Source organism: Balaenoptera ricei, chromosome 3 (genome assembly GCF_028023285.1).
Source record: "Balaenoptera ricei isolate mBalRic1 chromosome 3, mBalRic1.hap2, whole genome shotgun sequence".
NCBI classification, from domain to species: domain Eukaryota; kingdom Metazoa; phylum Chordata; class Mammalia; order Artiodactyla; family Balaenopteridae; genus Balaenoptera; species Balaenoptera ricei.
The window spans coordinates 155,492,725-155,511,351 of record NC_082641.1 but is presented as its reverse complement, the minus strand read 5'-3'; the positions used below and the strand labels follow the sequence as shown (position 1 = coordinate 155,511,351).

The following is an 18,627-nucleotide window of genomic DNA, read 5'->3' as shown; positions in this document are numbered from 1 at the left end:
TCACGTGCAGTGGAGGAGCTGACCTCCGAGGGCGGGCCTGGGAGGGGCGCCGCGCAGGTGGTTCAGGGTCGCCCGAGGCTAGGCGCGAGGCGGGCACTTGCGCAGCGCGGGGCGGAGTGCGAGCCGGGGCCGGAACCGCCGCGGGTGGGGAAGGGCGGGGAGGAGCCTGGGAGCGTGCCGGCCGCCGCAGGGGGAGGGGCGGGGCGGAGCCGCGGCGCGCGCGCCCGTCGGAGGGGGAGGGACAGAGCAGCCATTGGGCGCGCTCAGTGTGGCCGCTGCGAGTGTGGGGCGAGCGTGGACCGCGGCGCGGCGGTGCGACTCCTTCCCCGGCCCTTCTCCCCGCCGCAGGCGAGGGCACCGTGTGGCGGCGGCGGGGCCAGCGAGGCCGGAGGAGGCGGCTGTGCCCGGGCATGGTGGTCTGGGGCAACGCGGAAGGTGAGCGACCCCCGGGCCGGCGGCGGGGGTGGGGGCGGGGTGGGACTGGCCTCGCGTCGCCGGGCGGCGGCCCAAGCGCGGGCGGCCTGAGGCGGGGCGGGGGCGGCGCGCCGGCCCGGCCCCCGCGGCTCTTGGTCTCGCGGCCTGGGCGGCCCGCGAGAAAAAAAAAAAAAAAAAAAAGAACTTAAAAATTGAGAGTTGCATATATAATAAAATGGCATGAAACTATACACAAGCATTGTCCCAAAACCAGTTTGCTGGTTTTGATACTGTAATATAGTTAGGTAAGATGTAACCATTGGAGGAAACTGGATGAAGCATACATAGGACTTCTCTGTACTATTTTTGCAACTTCTTTTTTACCTCCGATTTTTTCAAAATGAAAAAAAAAGTCAACAATTTTAGTGCTGTTTTCTTGTAGATGAAATACTGCCCCGCCATGAAAGCAGTGAATTACTGATAAAAACCGAGGGCTACATCTCAAAAACATCATATTGAATAAAAAAGCAAATAGCATAAAAAGATATAGTATAAAGCTCAGAACATACAACCTAAACAATATGTTATTTAGAGATACAGCTATGAGAAAATTAACAAGAAAAGCAAGTGAATGATAAGACACAAACTTGAAGATAATGTTTATCTCAAAGGACTAACGGAGGGTATGTGACCAAGAAAAGGGATTCAGGGTCCTCAAAGGTGATTGTAATGTTCTTTTCCTTAAATTTTTATTAATCACTATTTTATAACAACTCTGAAGTCTTAAAAATGTATAAACCTGATCTTTAGCATTTAATAATCACCTTTATTGAAAAGAGTAAAATTAAGTGAAAGGTGAATAAAATTCAGCAACATTAAACATGTTTGATAGAGCATATAATTATAAGAGCATCTAAGAGAAGATTGGGTTCTAGTTTAAATTCTGGTCTGACTAATTTGGGGTTAGTAGGTTTTGGTCAGTGGTTTTTGAAGGGCGGTCCCTGGGCCAGCAGCATTAGTACCACTTAGATATTTGTTAGAAACGTAAATTCTCAGACCTTACCCCAGACCTACGCTCTTGGGGAAGGGCCCAGCACTCTCTATTTTAACACAAACCCTCCAGGAGGTTCTGATGTGCACAGACTTTTGAGAGTCACCAGGAAGTTCAACTTTCTCACCCATAAAATTAGAAGATAAAACTAGATCAGTATTTCCCAAAGTGTGGTATATGTAGTACTGATCATGTGCAAGATGTTTTTAAGTGATAGACACATCACCATTTAAAATTTTATTTATTGTAATGTTTGTTAGACTAGTACAGATAGCTTACCAAACCCATAAGTTCACTGATGTTGTGTCATACATTGCTAAGTTAAAAAAAAAAAGGAAAGGAATCAACTTAATGTAAATATAAATAATAAGGCAAAATAGTAAGGTATGTATAGCAGAAAGTAACACAGCATTGTACATCAACTATACTCCAATAAAAATTTAAAAAGTAAGGTGATATGAGAATATCACAAAATTCCTGGGGTTAGTTCTTAGATATTAAAGTTTCAGTAGTCCTGAAGAGGATCAGTCTTGAAAATATTTTCCATTCTAAAATTCTGAGACTTCATATGCTTGCTTTTCTTACAGATCTGCCTCCTTAATTTTGCTTTTTAAAATTCAAGCTAATACGTTAAAAATTTAGTCCACACAGCTTGTGTTGGGAGAGGAATGGCCTGTTAATGTGCTTTTGTATTGGGGGATACTTATCTGAGATTGAAAATTTAACCATAGTTAATGGAAAGTGTGGATAATTCACATGCGAATCATTAAAATTAAATATATTAAGGAGAAATCTGTTTTGAAAACATAATTTAATTTTAGAAGCACTTTCTTTCACTACGTGTAGTATTTATAGTGGAATAGGCAGATGGTTTTATGTAAGGAAATGAAATGAGGTTTGTGGACAGTAAGAAACATATTTTGATAATTAGGGATTTAGACTTTGAAAAGTCTATACAAGTTATAAACAGCTACAACATGACCGGCCCTTTTGTTAAAAAGTAAATTGATTTATTTATTTATTTTTGGCTGCGTTGGGTCTTTGTTGCCGTGTGTGGGCTTTCTCTAGTTGCGGCGAGCGGGGACTACTCTTCATTGCGGTGCGTGGGCTCTAGGCGCGCGGGCTTCAGTAGTTGTGGCACTTGGGCTCAGTAGTTGTGGCTCGTGGGCTTAGTTGCTCCGCAGCATGTGAGATCTTCCTGGACCAGGGCTCGAACCCGTGTCCCCTGCATTGGCAAGTGGATTCTATACCACTGCGCCACCAGGAAAGCCCCTGACTGGCCTTTTTAACTGGCATTTTAAATAGCTTTTTTGCGATGTAGTTCACATACAGTTCACCCACTTAAAGTGTACAATTCAGAGGTTGTGTATAGCCAGAGAGTTGTGCAGCCATCACCGTGCACAATTCTAGAACATTTCATTACCCCAGAAAGCAACCCTATATCCATTAGCAATTATTCTCCATTCCCTCTACACTCTCAACCCTAGGCAACCACTTATCTACATCTTATTTCTATGGATTTGCCTATCCTGGGCATTTCATATAAATAGAATTTATATTTCATATAAACATAATGATATGTAGCCTCTTGTGACTGGCTTCCTTAATATAATATTTTCAAGGTTCATCCGTATTGTAGCATGTATCAGTACTTTATTCCTTCTTATTGCTGAATAATATTCTGTTCTATTGATATTATATGTCACTTGATGGACATTTGGGTTGTTTGCACTTCTTGTCTTTTATGAATAATGTTGCATGTATGAACATTCATGTACAAGGGTCTGTGTGAAAGTATGTTTTAATTTCTGTTTTATACCTCGGAGTGGGATTTCTGGGTCAGATGATGACTGTGTTTAACATTGTAAGGAACTGACTGGATCTAAAATGCATTCTCATTCAAAGCAAAATTACAAGTTTGCTGAAAACTGAAATACATTTCTGTTCTAATTTATAATAAGGTACCAATTTTGTTTGTCAATGGTTTTATTACAGAATATCTCTCTAAAATGATATTTGGCAAAAATCATCATTAAAATACATGTTTTTGAAAACAGCAGCTTACAAACGGCTGTTCTACATCACAGTTTATCATCATTTATCAAAATTGTCACATCTTCTGTGACATGGTTCTTTCTCTGCATATTTTATCGCTGCCTGTGTCGTTTAGCCATTTAGGGGAAAAAAATGTCATGGAATCTGCTTCCTGAGCTGATGATTGAATTCAGATTGTTTTGGTTGACTTTTACAAATAAATTACATGTTAAGAAACTGATGGTAGTTTTTTTTCTAAAATTCTCGTTTCAGCAGTAATAAAAAACATACTTCTAAAAATAAAAACATAACATTTTGTAGTCTAGCTGCATCTGACACTTGATATTTTGCTGTGTGGCCCTATTAATATTTTGAAGTTATAAGGAGAGATACTATTTTGTGTAATGAGAATTTATGTTCAGTAAATTGTTAATATTTGACTTTGTTTTACTTTCTTCTAATGCTTTCCTAAAGTCTTATGTACTAAATTACCTACCTTTAGATTTCTTTTTAGGAAAGGTGTTCAAGATATTTCTTTTTCATACCTACTTGTGAAATGAGGTTTTTAGCACCTCCTTGTTATGAAGGAATATTTCTGAAAAAAATAAGATAAACAACTAAATGCAGTGAATAACTGAAGTAATAGAGAAGTGGTAGTATAGAAAAAAGATGCTCCTCAGGGAAGAGAAAGAAAAAATACCAGTTGGACTTGAATGGATAAGATTTATTTAAAGCCTTTCATTGCTGCATGAAGGATAAACAAAAAGAGTAGTAAGGCAGCATGAGGCAATCAGTGTCCTTGTAAAGAAGACAAGAAATATCCTTAATCTCTGAATCTATAACTATATGATTCTACACGTAGATCAGCTAAAATCATCCTTTGTTTTATTTCTAGTAGGGATAAGCTGTTCTATGCACAATATTGTAATGGATGTTTGTAGTGAAGACTTGAAGCATTTGGATCATTTGGGAAGTAGACTCAGACAGGGTTTAGTGTGTAGAATACTTGTAAGCATGTGCCCTTGGGAACAACATAGTGGGAGGGAGGCAGAGGCGTCAGGATTGGGCAGAAGCTTACGTCAAAGTGTCTCCTTGGCCAGCCTTCCAAGAGAGGTTTGTTGATAGCTTGGATGTGGGGTATGACAGAAAGAGGTGTCAGGATGATTTCAAGGATTTCAGCCTAACTAACTAGAAGGACGAAGTTGTCATCAACTTCATCCTTTAAAAGGAGGTTTGGTGGAGAAGATCTGCAGTTAGTTGGGCTTGTTAAACGTTCGAGATCTGTAAAACATCTATTGGCAGAGGATGAGTTGGTGAGTCCATATGTGAAACTGGAGCCCAGGAAAGAGGTCTGCAGTATATATAAATATGGGGGTGGTCAGCATAGGATAGATGCTAATTAGACCAGGAGACTAGCTGAGACCACCAAGTGAGCATGTGTAGACTGACTTGAGGATGAGACAGGGCTGAGTCCTGGGACACTTCAGCGCTTAGAAATTGGGGCAAATAGGGGAAACCAGCGGAGGAGACTGGGATGGAGCCCCAGGACCCAGCACACTGCTTAACAGCAGTGGGTAGTAGATGTTTATTTCGTGGGTAAATGTCCAAAGGGGAGGGAAAATAACATAGGACAATGATGAATTTTATTTCTCCAGGTAGAATAAATTAAAAGGTGAAAAATAGGATCAACTGTTATCTATCTCCTCGGGTGAATGGGTGGGGAGTGAGTCATGGAAATTAGAATAAAAATAGATGTGTTCTTTTCTATAAAAATAGATGTGTATACCTATAAAATAGGAACCGTTCCTTTTAATAAACTGAAGTATTTTTAATGCAGTTACTTTCTTTTAATCTTTATGGTACCTATTGTGCTTGTGTGGCTAATTCTTCGAGAAACTGTATAAAAATGTCCCTTGTGTATAGAGATGAATCCAGTTCTTCAGATTGATTATTTCTATTGTTTGTGAATATGCTTTAAAGTAGCACATTAAGTAGTTGAAACTCATTTGAGAAATTATCCTATATTTGTATCTCTCTTCTTTGTACTAAATGACAGAAGAATTTCATTTATATATTTGCTTCCATATATTTGATAATTTACAGTAGAATTTTCAGTGTTCTTCATGGTTAAAATTGGTACTAAAGGTGATTTGGAAATTGTGTTGAGCATGTATCTTGCTAAACTATAGAAGACAGACATTTTGTTCAAGGATTTTATATTCTAGGTGAAAAAGTTAAAACATTTATGGAAAGGTACATAAACAATTTTCTTGGGAAAATATACAGTTATGTCATTGAAACTCTGAGTCCTGTCTTACACTGAGCGGGACATTTATTAAAGAATAGACTGAAAGTAGAAATATCTGTAAGCTTGAATTTTGACAGAATGAAAGAAGAATACAAAAATCAAGCTCACAGACTCAGCTGCCTTGATGTGGATGAAGCTTCTGTAAACAGACAGCTACTGTCCTTGAATAATAGTTCACATATCTTTTGAAGTGAATTAAGCTTTGGTTGTATTGGACCTGACCTGTCGGTGAGAAGGAGATGGCTGAGGCCAGGGAGGCGTGTGAGCTTTCTCAAGACAGACTATAGAGTCGCTGGTGACTGAGACAAGTAGTGAAACGTTATTTCAAGGGTTGAAATGTGAATAGGAACCAGTGATTTAACAATGCTCATCTCTAACTTTTAAGCCTTTTCTTGAGCCAGAAACCTTGGTTTTTTATGAGAGGTTGAGATTCCCTGAAGATACAACCTAGGTTGGACAGTTACCCAGATCTATTATATATTTAAGCTCAGGAAAGTTATGTGAACTGTGTTACTGCTTCTTGTTTTTGTGAGTTTTTGGTCCAGGCTTTCAGAAAGACCTGAGCTGAACTCTAGGACAAAGCTTGTGGTGACCACCATTGCTGTTTCAAGCCACTGTCCTCTGTGTTTCTTTCTGTCATTCAGGAATTTTGTTGTCATAGCTCCTCTATTACTGACGTGTGTGTGTGTGTGTGTGTGTGTGTGTGTGTGTGTGTGTGTGTAGGGGGTGTCCTTCATTTGTAAATTCTGTAATCTTTGGACCTTGGATGGAGATGGTAAATACAGAAGTCTTAGAATAGAATTGGTCCCAAACTATTTTGAGAGAAAACACAAAGCATATTAAAACTTACATTTTCAATTAAAGCATAGGGAAACCATTCACAAAAAGGGTGCAGAAGTTGATGCTGTTGTTTATTGTGTTATATGCTGGTTATAGACCTTCATTTTACGGTTATTTCTCTGAAATGCAGTAAAAAAACCCAAAAAACAAAAAACAATGCCTAGCACCATAGCAGCCCGTATGAAATGAGGCATATGCTGTTTCTAAGACTCACAGCATGTTTTTCTGATACTGTGTTTGCCCATAAACATGTTGATGGTAGGTGCTGTCTGAGGCAGGGGCGGTTTTCCTATGGAAATCCTCTCTTGAACATACTGGTTTCTGATTCCCCTTGAGGAAGAATGAAGCTCCTTTTTGCTTCCTTAGCAAATTTGATACTTCAAGTATTAATAACATAGCCAGTGGTTGATATGTATCTTGATGACTTACAGGTCATCATGATGGCTGCTCTGTCATAAGTTGCTGTGGTTTCAGAGTACGTTAGAACTCTACGCAGCGTTTTGAGGTGGGAGGGAGCTGAGGTGTAATGAAAGAGAAATTCCCTGCACAGCAGTGGTGATGCCTTAATGATAAAATCATCTTGCTCGGTCTCAAAATCCCTGGGTCTGCCAGCAACAGCATTAGATGTGAAGTCTGACCTGGGCTTCCATTTTGATTTTGCCATTAAAAGCGTTATGACTTTGCCCTCAGCACTTCTGCGAGTCTAGAGGAATGTTAATTACTAAATGAAAACAAATTTATGAGATCCTTTTGATGGAGTAGAGTGTAATATCTGCTGAGTGCCCCAATATACATTCAGCCCTCTAGAGGAGAAGACTTATAAGTGGTAAAGAGTAGGCTGCTTTTGGAGAAGGAAGCGTGAGGTGAGATGGCAAATTTGGGAATACGTTTTCTAAGGAAGGCCTTGGAGGAGGCCATCATTCTGTAAACCTGAACTTGAGATACAGCAGTGTCCGTTTTGGGGATAGGAGGTCTCTGGGGCATTTATGATTGGGAGTGTGTGAAAATACTGATTCAGAGCCACGAGACCCTGTGACATTGGCTGCATCTAACCCAGGTCTTTCTCATTTAGGGCCCCAGACTAGGGAAGCTACAGTTATCTTCTGAAAGATAGTAAAAAAGATGATCTTGCTGCTCTTAAAGTGAAAGAATCCAAGTTTTGGTGAAGAAATGTTTTAGGGACAGGATTGCCCCCATGTTTTTAATATCACTCTTGACTGATTGTTTATTTCGCTTCTTATTTGGGGAAAAGTATATGGAAGTTCAGGTTGGGAAAATTACTTGGAAGAGTTTCTTAAGAATAACCTCATTAGATAGTTTGTGTGTAGATGTGAGAATAAAGTTTTCTTAGAAACAAATGATTTTTTTTACAGTTCAAATATTTTATTTTCCTTAAAGATAGGAGTAGATTTTATAGTTTGAGACTCTTGCTATTATTTAAGCAATAACCAATAAATGTGAGTAAGTAGCAATTATTTAGGAAGAATGATATAATGATGAACTATTGGAAAATATAAAAACTATAGATAGCATTGTTGAATTGGAAGGGACTTATCACCTGATTTTATAGACAGTTTATCTCATTATTCGCCTCCTCACTGTAAAATGGTAAAAATATTAGTTGATCCAGAGTTATTTTAAGGAATAAAAGAGAATTTATTCATTCAACAATTATTTATTAAGTGCTTACTAGGCGCTGAGGCACATGCAGGTTCAGAGGATGTGTCTGTGTATTAGAAAGAAGAAAATCCTGGCCTTCATGGATTTTACCGACTAAGAGGCAAGAGGCTTTACCCAGTGATGACAAACGTGATGAGGGCTTCCAGTGTGCTCCCTGCAGTGGTGTTTTAGACTGAACACAGTGCCTGATAGTTGCGGTAGAAGAAGACTAGCACCAATGTGTCTTGGATGCAAAGTACACCCATTATCTCATTTAAATCTAACACCAGGTCTATAAACTAGGTCTAGTTTCCCCCCTTTTACAGCTGAGCAATGTTGTGTTCTTTTAGGTCTGTGATCAAATCATGGTTATTAAATAAATTAATGAGTAAACTTGGACCTAAAGTGTGGTCCAAGGTCTTCAGCCAGATAGTGGCAGAGCTGGCACTAGAACTGGTTTTGACTCAAGCTCAGGGCTCCTTTCATTGTACCACATTGCCCCTCAGAGCGTGCATGGGCAAATAATCGTATGTACCATGGTAGATAGGAAGAGTGCACAGTTTCAGAGATCCCATACTTGCCAATATGAAAATCATTTCACACAGTACAAATAATAACAGTGAAATCAGGGCTGCTGGCATCCTCAGTTTTAATTCCCATCGCTAGTTATATTCAATTATCCAGTGAGATGGACTTTGAGCTGTGGATTTAGTGTATTAAGTAATAGGATCCAACTCGAAGTTTTCTCTGGCAAGCTATTGGCTGTGAAGTAAATTCAAGGCTATTCATCCAAAACGTAAGGTGTCCTGAAGTAGATGTATATGTCATCTTGCCTAATGGGTGGGTTGTGTGAGAGATTTTTCTTTCCAAATTGAGTCATTGGAGACCATTGCTCCTATTACTGCCTTTGAAGTCCTGCAGCTGGTGAACCTTTGGTAGTTGAGATTTCTTTCTCAAAAAACAAAAACCAAAAACATGTATTAGAAGTATTTGTAGTCTAGTTGTGTGTGGGTTACGTGTCTTAATTAGTAAAGTTCTAGTGAATGTCTTGGGATTTTATAAAAACTTCAGTAATAACAACTAAAAATGAACATTTCTGATCCTTTCTCGTGACCCCATAATCAAATCCAAGTCAGTTTCTACTCTCTGCCTGCTATCCTCCAACTCTGAACCACCTTGAAAATACTTGTTTTTTCTAAACATTGTTAGTTTAGGGAGTTACTTGGAGTGAGAGAGTCTCTTTCCTTTGGCTTCCTTTGGGTCAGCAAAGCAGAGGAGTTAGTTTTGGAGGGTTCTCCTTCTATGCATCATCAATTTTAGTCCTTGGTAACGTCTCTAGTCCCAAAGAAATGATGTGGGACTCCCCACGTCTTCCAGAATTTTTAGAAGGCATGTGATGTATTAACAGTACCTGTGTCTCTTCTGTAATTCATCTGGGCTCTGCAAACTGCCGAAGTGTATCTAATAGAGAAGTACAAGACATGTGCCTATTTTCTTAAAAGTCAACCTTAATTTCGTGTCACTCCAGTCTGCCGCTGGTCTACCCAATAATTAGGATTTTAAGGCTTATGAGTAGTTAGGGGCGCTCCTAGTCCAGAAAGGAGATGCAACTGAAAATATGACATATATTGGCACTACCACTGCAGTGCTTTGGGTTTAAACATTCATCAGTGAAAACTAAACTCTATGAAATGAATGCCAGGATAGACCAGTCTCATCCTGATTTCCTGTCTGGAGTCTATTGCTATAAAAGGTGTATATGTTTATAATTCCTGCCCCTAATAGTCCCTTGCTTCTGTAGAGCAGTGTTTCTTTCCCAAGCACTTAAATATGTTTGATTTTACCCTTGCACCTGTCTTTTAAGGCAGACACACTCAAGTTGACACACAGTTTTTCTCATGACAAGGACCAGTTGTGATTTATGGCCATTTACAGGATGTCAGTGATGTGGAGAGGGTACATTTTGAGCGAACAAGGCTGTATATGTATATCCTTTCACTTGGCAATAAAGAACATGGTAAAAAGCTGTTTTCTTCTGAGTGAAGAGCCCTTAGGCTAACTTCCTATAATGTTCACCTAATGTGTTACTATGTTCAAGTCACCTTAACAAATATTTCTTGAGTGCCTGCCTCCTGCAAGGTATTCCACTGGCTGAAGTGAAAGTTTCTGTGAGAAGCCTGATGTATAGAATTTGGAAGTAAAAAAATGCAGTGTTAGTGTGGGTCTTTACTGCTTTAGTTGAAAAGAAAGTGTTATGAGGTAACCTGTCTTTTCCTTTATGAATTTGGCTTGTTTAGTAAGAAACATATTAACCAAAGATGAAAGGTAGATTCAGAAACATTTATTCACTTTTAATAGGAGTATAAACTTTTATTTTCACCAGAAATTCCTGAACACCTTGATTATAATAAAGTACAACCCTGATTTTGGCGTTTAGGGCCAAGGATAAAAGATTCGTAGACTTACTGAAGAGTAGATTGTATGAAAGCACAGACTCCTGATAAACGCTGAGTGCCCTGTAGTCCTCTAGATCAGCGGTCCCTAACCTTTTTGGCACCAGGGACCAGTTTCGTGGAAGACAGTTTTTCCACGGACGGGGGGTTTGGGGTATGGTTCAGGTGGTAATGTGAGTGATGGGAAGCGGCAGATGAAGCTTCGCTCGCTCCCCGCCACTCACCTCTTGCTGTGCGGCCAGGTTCCTGGGGGGTTGGGGAGCCCTGCTCTAAATAACTGTCCTAAAAGTGGAAGAACCAGTCTTTTTGTTGGTGAGGACCCAGTGGCCTCCATCATTGTAACTACTGTGATATAACCTGTAGTGTGTGATTGATAAATAATTTAATACTGTTGACAGGGGTATTTGTTGCTTATTTTGTACATTTGCAAGCAGTTCTTTCTTCCTCATGATACTCCTTGCATTAATAGTTGAGCGAAATGACATGATGAGTCAATAAGACTGCTTTCCCTGTGACCAGAGTTGTCAGGACAAGTCAAGGTCTAATCAGACATTTTCATTTCATTAAGTTGGACTTTTGCCAGAGCCTTTTGGAAGCCAGCATAACACTTGTTCTTGCAGGTCATTGGCCCAGACACAGTCACATGATTACACCTCCATGCGAGAATGTCTGGGAAATGTTGTTTTATAGTCTTGTTTCAGAATAAAAATCAGGGTTCTGACGTTAAGAAAAAGGCTACTGCTGAGCTACCCCAATTCTTTTCCCTACCTCCGATTTCTTCCTGATACCTAGATGGAAGATCTGGCTGTATTCCTTTTCTTGAACTCTGCGTGGCATACTTGGGTACTTCATGTCCTAGTCTTTCAACCTGAGAGGAGGATCCTTCAAGTTTTTGCAGCTTTCAGCTCCATGAGCTCAGTAGGAGTATCCTTGAAGCAAAATAAGAACAGGGTGTTGCATGCTCTTTTTTTTTTTTTTTTTTTAATTTCAGATTTTAATGATCAATTTTAGTTATCTATGCAAAGTGATTCATGCAGATCATAAAATTCTTAGAGGAAAAGGAACCCTGGGACAGAAGACATGGGTCCACTGAGGGCGGTAGTCATGGTTTGCAAATAAAAATTGTGACTGCAGCCAGAAGAAGGAACAGTGGGTGCTGAGAAAGGAAATGACAGATAACCATTCCTAGAGGGTTTATTTGGCTTTTGAGAAATAAGTAAACGAAAAGTTCCCTCTAGTTTGCTGCTTTGAGTCTTCCCTTTGAACACATCATCTAGGCAGAGTTGACATAGATGGTTCTTTTAATTTAAAATCTCTGTAGTCTTCAAACAAGGAGGCCCCATGCAGGCAGTCTCATAGATGGTTGTACATGAATTACCCATCTGTCTTCAAAAAAGGGAGTTTCTGATTTCCTTCTAAGAAAAGGATTTGCAGGATGTGGTGGGAATGAGGTGAGCGAGGCCTTCAACTTCCATGCAGTTGCAGACATTTTGGAGGCAACTTGAACTCTTTGGATCATACTTTAATCCCTGATACCTAAGGATGGCGATCCTAATTTCAGCATCTGGGTGGTATTCATGAAAGGCTTCTGGTTGAATAAGTTAGGAAGGATGCTCATATGAATAAACCTTATTATATGCCCCAGTTTCTGGGCAGCCTGCAGTACCGAGTTCTGACCTGGGATTAGGATGCCTTGTGTGGAGCTAGTGCCACTGCAGCTCTTAAGTCTCATCCAAGATGGTTATTTTCCATGTGCTTCTGAGTAGCTGTTTCTTTGGCTTTCTAATAGCATGGATACTCAGCATAATCACAGACTCCTAGATATGGAAGTATCTGAATGATAATGTAGTCTAATTTCGAAAGAAATGAGATGAAAGAGGCCAAGTGACTTGCTTCAAGGTATCTGGTAGAAAAACTGGTGTTAGAACCTTGGTTCCGTGTTCTCAGTCCAGTGCTGTCTTGCAGTGCACTGAATTTCTCAGAGAAAATGAGACTAAAGGCGGTGTTTTTCTATGTCCTCCTTTGCTCCTGGTACTTAACAGACCTGGAATCTACTCATGTATGTGTCAGGTTTTAGATCAGCAATAGGCTCACTGATTATGGAAATAATTGGGGAGATGTGGTATGTGTGAAAGTTTCAGGTAAGCGAGGCAAGGGGTTGTTGTGGTGGATTGGGAGATGTTTACCAGTTCAACTCACATTTCTGCAGTGTGTGATGGGACTTGGGGCTCTTCTTTCTGTAGCTTATTAACAGATAAGCTGTTTCGCTGCTGGAGCTGCTGAATCTACAATAGCATGAATCAGCAAGAAGGAGGTGTGATTAGTCACGTGGACTTAGGCCTTTCCCATTGCCAAGGCTTGATATATTCACATCTTCCACTTTTTTTTTTCCTTCCGGTTTTACTGAGATATAATTGACATACAGCACTGTAAAAGTTGAAGGTATATAGCGTAGTGCTTTGACTTGCATACATCATGAAATGATTATCACAGTAAGTTTAGTGACCATTCATCATCTCATATAGGTACAAAATTAAAGTAGAAAAAAAAGTGTTTTTTTTCACATCTTCTGTTTTTTCCTCTTTGTAGAGGCTCATCACATGGAATGATAACATGTTTAGTCTTCTGTGTTACACTTGGTTTAGTCCACGTAATTACATGTAATGTAAAATTACATACAGTGCAAATCAGTCAAGAGGCTATCTTTCCTTCCTCCATCTCTGAGACATGGGTGACCACAGGAGGCCCCTCTGTTGACATTTCTTGCTCTTGTCGTGGCCCTGTTGCCAATCAGTCTAAAACAATATTTTTCTGTGAATTTCTTGTGAAGTTATTTACATGAAAAGTTTTCTAAACGTATGTAATTCAAACTTGATTCTTTGTTTAATGCCAGTGCAATTTTTATGGACTAGAAAAACAATTATATGAATTCTAGATTTTCCCGGGAAATCTATAACATGCAGATCTGAAGTTCATATGGGACCTCTGTCTCCTCGTGAGCCCTAGGTAAGGTACAGTGAGGATGGAGAGGTGGATAAAGGAAGGAGTGAGTGATGCTTCATTGGGGAAGGTGAGCAAGGTGGCCAGATAGGTTTGTTTCATGACAAAGAGTGTGATTTAAGCACTTACTTTCTTTTGAAAACATCTCTTTTCACCATCTCCCTATCCTGATATCACAGGAAGAAGGAAAAAACCAAACAAACCTGTTGCCTCATTTCCTAAAGCAGTGATTCTCAAACTTTAATGAACACGCAAGTCACCTTGCCTTTTAGAAGACTGCCGACTCTGATTTAATAGTGGTGGGGCAGTGGTTCTCAAAGTGTGTTCCTCAGAGCAGCAGCTCTGGTTCCGCCAGCCGTGTTAGAACTATAAATTCATGGACCTCGCCTGACCTGCTGAATTAAAATCTCAGAGGATCGGCCTCAGAAACTGTTTTTACACATTCACCAGGTGATTGTTGTGTACCTTGAACATTTGAGAATCACTGCCATTGAAGCTATTCTCTTGGGATTTTCCCAGGCCTCTGGTATTTGCTACTCTGTGATTGGGCCTTGGTATTATTCCCTTGCTATTTAGGAATTGAAACTTTTGGGCAGAGATGTTACTTGAGGCTCCTGACTGGATGATAGTGTCCAGCAAGTTAACTGGCTCTATTAAAGTATGTTTCTTAGTCCTTCACCACTCTCTCTGTTATAACCCTGATACTTTGTAAAGCAAAGATGCCATTTCATGGAATCATGAACATCAGTACCATGGCTAGACACCATACATAACATGGCGATTGGGTAATACCTTAAAAGGTAGACTGAAAAAGAAACCGACGAGATAAAACACCCCAGAAGAAAACGCTCTTGTAGATTTTCAGGGGTTTTACATCTTAATATCAACTGAGTCCCAATTCACAGATAGTTTAAATCATATTAATAGCCAGTGGGCGTTGTTACCTAGGTTCTATGCCTGCTTGGTTCAGATGAGTGCAAACATGCTTAGCAGTGCCTTTACCAGTGTTGCCATTACTGGTGAAGGAAGACTATTTTATAATAGGGATTGGATTCTCTCAGAAGTCAGTTTTCTTAAGGTATTTGCAAAGGATGAATGTTACCTCCTACAGTGTTTCAAGAGCTCTAACTTTAACTTTCTGAAAGTTTTATTGATTTCTTCCAAAGGCTATAGCTGGAGAAATACGCACTGTATGTTTGTCAGATTGGTTACAGGGTCTCCAATATAGGTGGGCTGAGGCTGTGTTTGTGCTTTTCCTCTGGGAGGTTTTTCATCTTAGAGAAAGGATCCATGTGTTTTGTGAATCTCTATAAAGCAATGAGAGGAGTTCAAAATGTATTAGAGTATTCGACAAGTGCTCCAAAGAGGGCTATTTGGGCACAAGGTCTAGATGCTAATGTATTACGTTCTTTGAAAACAGATTAAATGTAAGTACATATAAGAACCCTAGTTAAGATTTAAGGGTAATGCTGTAAGATCTCTCGTAAAGGATTCACAAAAAGTGCTGCAATTTTATAACCTTTCCAGAAGCAATACAGTGTATGTTCACCCCTCATTTGCAACTTGAAGAAATTTATCCAGTTTATGCGGAAAATTGAAAAGAAGCAGATGCTTATTCCTAAGCTAGAGTTTTGAAGGCCAACAATTAAAATAAACATGTCTCTGCCAAAACTTGAACTAAATTAAAAAATTTAGCATATAAATTAAAGCTTACTTAAAACTAAATTTATCAAGGAAGTACATTTGTTTTGCATTACTGGTTTCAATTATTGTGAAAAGGCTTCATTTTTATGGAACACTGAAGATTTTTCAAAGTTTCCAACAATTTATTAGACAATTGCACCACTGAAAATGAGTTACGAGTGTCTGGCTTAAATGTATGAACTATTAGCACATCGTTGATGAGCTTAGAGAGAGATGTTAAAGCAGCCATTATCCTCCTGCAGGTTCATGTTCCTATTCCCAGGGGACTGTAAGAAACTGGTTTGTAGCCTGAAAACAGATAAAGCCATGGGCTGAGGATATACGTAGCATCTCTTCTCTCCTATTCGTTTGTTCTTTCTCTTGGGAATCTGAATTTTGGGACATTGCTGATGAATTGCTGTCAGGCATGGGTACTCTTAGTTTATTGCCATAGAAGAAGAGAGAGATTACTTCCTTGTTTGCAGTACCTGTCTGCTCTAGTCCTGTCTGTACAGTGTTTCCTAATTAATATTTCCTAAACACCTACCTCATAACTTTTTGTCATTTACTAAATATTTATTTAGTTCTTGTTTTCCCAGCTTTCTTGAGGTATAATTGACAAATAAAATTGTATATATTTAAAGTGTACAAACTGATTTGATACACCTAGACATTGGGAAATACTGGTCCTGATCAAGTTAATTAACATTTTCATCACTTCACATAGTTCCCCTCTACCCCCATACCCTTGTTTTTGTTTTTGTTTTTTTTGGTGGTGAGAATGCTTAAAGTCTATTTCAGCAAATTTCAAGTATACAAGACAGTATTATTAACTACTGTAACCATGTTGTACATTGGATCCTCAGAACTTATTCATATTCTTCTTAAAAGTGAAAGTTTGTACGTTTGACCAATGTTTTCCTGTTTCCCTCATCTCCCAGACCCTGGCAAGGACCCTTCTCTTCTGTTTCTATTAGTTCAATTTGTTTTTTTTTTTTTTTTAAGATTGCACATGTAAGTGATACCATGCAGCATTTGTCTTTCTCAGTCTGACTTTTTCCATTTAATATAATGCCCTCCGAGTTCATTCATGTTGTCACAAATGACAGGATTTCCTTCTTTTTTATAGCTAAATAATATTCCATTGAATATATATACCACATATTCTTTCTTTGTTCATTGATGGACACAGGTTTCCTTATCTTGGCTATTGTCAATAATGCTGCAATGAACATGGGAATGCAGATATCTCTTTGGGATACTGATTTCATTTCCTTTGGATATGTATCCAGAAGTGGGATTGCCGGATCATTCGGTAGTTCTATGTTTAACTTTTTGAGTAACCGCCATACTGTTTTCCATAGTGACTGCACCAATTCACATTCTCACCAACAGTGTACAAGGGTTCCCTTTATTCATATCCTCACCAAGATTTGTTGTCTCTTGTCTTTTTTCATAATAAACATTATAATAGGTAGTGAGGTCATATCTCATTGTGGTTTTGATTTGCATTTCCCTGATGATTAGTGATGTTGAGCACCTTTTCATATAACCGTTGGTCATTTGTATGTCTTCTTTGGGGAACTGTCTATTCAGGTCCTCTGCCCACTTTTTAATTGGATTATTTTTAAAATTTTGCTATTGAGGCATATGAGTTCTTTGCATGCTTTGGATATTAATCCCTCATCTGATAGGTAGTTTGCAAATGTTTTCTCACATTCTATAGGTTGCCTTTTCCTTTTGTTGCTTGTTTCCTTTGCTGTGCAGAAACTTTTTAGTTTGATGTAGTTCTACTTGTTTATTTTTGCTTTTATTGCCTGTGCTTTTGGTGTCAAATCCAGAAAGATATGGCGAAGACCTATGTCAAATAGCTTACCACCTATGTTTTCTTCTAGAAGTTTTATGGTTTCAGGTCTTACATTTGAGTCCTTAATCCATTTCAAGTTAAGTTTTGTCTATGGTATTCTTTCGCATGTGGGTATCAATTTTCCTAACACCAGTTATTGAATAGACTATCCTTTCCCCATTTTGTGTTTTGGGCACCGTGGTCAAAGGTTAGTTGACTGCATATGCATCCCACATAACTATTTTCCTGAAAACTTTCATTTACTCCTGTTTGCTGTGCCAGGATTCATGGCCCTCAGTTTACTGTTCTATTTTCATTGATCCCTAATCATCACTCCGTCTGCTTCAGTCAGTCCAGTGATTTTCCTTCTTCCGCCACATCTCAGGTTCATGCAAAGTAGCTTCTTGGGCAGAGTTGCCTTTTCTTTCTAAACAGGTCCAGTCAGATCATCACGTATGACTGCTTGTACATATAGAGGAAGGCAGACTATCAGGAGAAAACTATTTTAGGATTCTATGTTATAAACATTTTAACTAAAAAACTTTTAAATTTAACGAGTTCATGCTTCTTAAAAAGAAAATGCTGAACACAATTTAATCCTTTCTAGATAAATTAGAATGACATTATACACAGTAAAAACAAGTTGCATTGTAGTGATTTCTACTAGACAGGTAAGGTATTAAGGACTAGTTGTCTGATCCTACATTGAATAATACGTCTTGCAGCTGATATTTGTTTTTATAATGAATGCACACGTGTGTTGGTTTAAATTGCTGTGTTGAGATTAATGTTCTCAGAAATTATTTCTACATTACCAGGAAGTGGTACATTTGAAGCCTCTCCTGTACCATCTTGAGATTAAAAAAAAAAAAAAAAAGAGAACTTTCTTTTATTTCCATTACTTAAGTTTATTTAAACTTGTGTTTAAAAAACAAAATATCTTCTCAAATCCCCAGTCATATTTCCATGCAGCTTGGTTCTAAGAGTCCTGGAAACAAAGAACAGTATCAGTCCAGGACCTTTGCAGGAAATGTTCTCAAGATCACTAGTGCATCTTAGGATGTTAGCCCAAGGGCCAACTGGGATATCAGGCCACATTGAAGAGATACTTTAATTTGTAAGATTTGTTGTGACCGTCAGACAACATATGTCTTTTGACTCCATTAAGGAATGTGTGAAGGCACAGCACTACTAATGCTACATTAGCTATCTGTCTTTAACTTTCAAAAATAATTTGAAAGCATTTTTAATGCCATTTTTCAGACGGCGAAAAGAAGTGCAAAGAAGTTAACTTGGCCAAATATAAGTGAAGGAGACGTGATTTTAGCTCGAGAACAAA

General features: G+C 38.9%; 1 protein-coding gene across 1 annotated transcript in view; it reads left to right on the top strand.

The window, feature by feature from the left end:
• The first annotated feature begins 240 nt into the window (after positions 1-240).
• Positions 241-18,627, top strand: part of LOC132362744 (centrosomal protein of 78 kDa-like) — a 36,154-nt gene continuing 17,767 nt past the window's right edge. Inside the window, exon 1 of the mRNA XM_059917732.1 lies at positions 241-435. Within this exon, the coding sequence (XP_059773715.1) occupies positions 411-435 (25 nt within the window). The 5' untranslated portion in view covers positions 241-410. The remainder of the gene's footprint in view (positions 436-18,627) is intronic.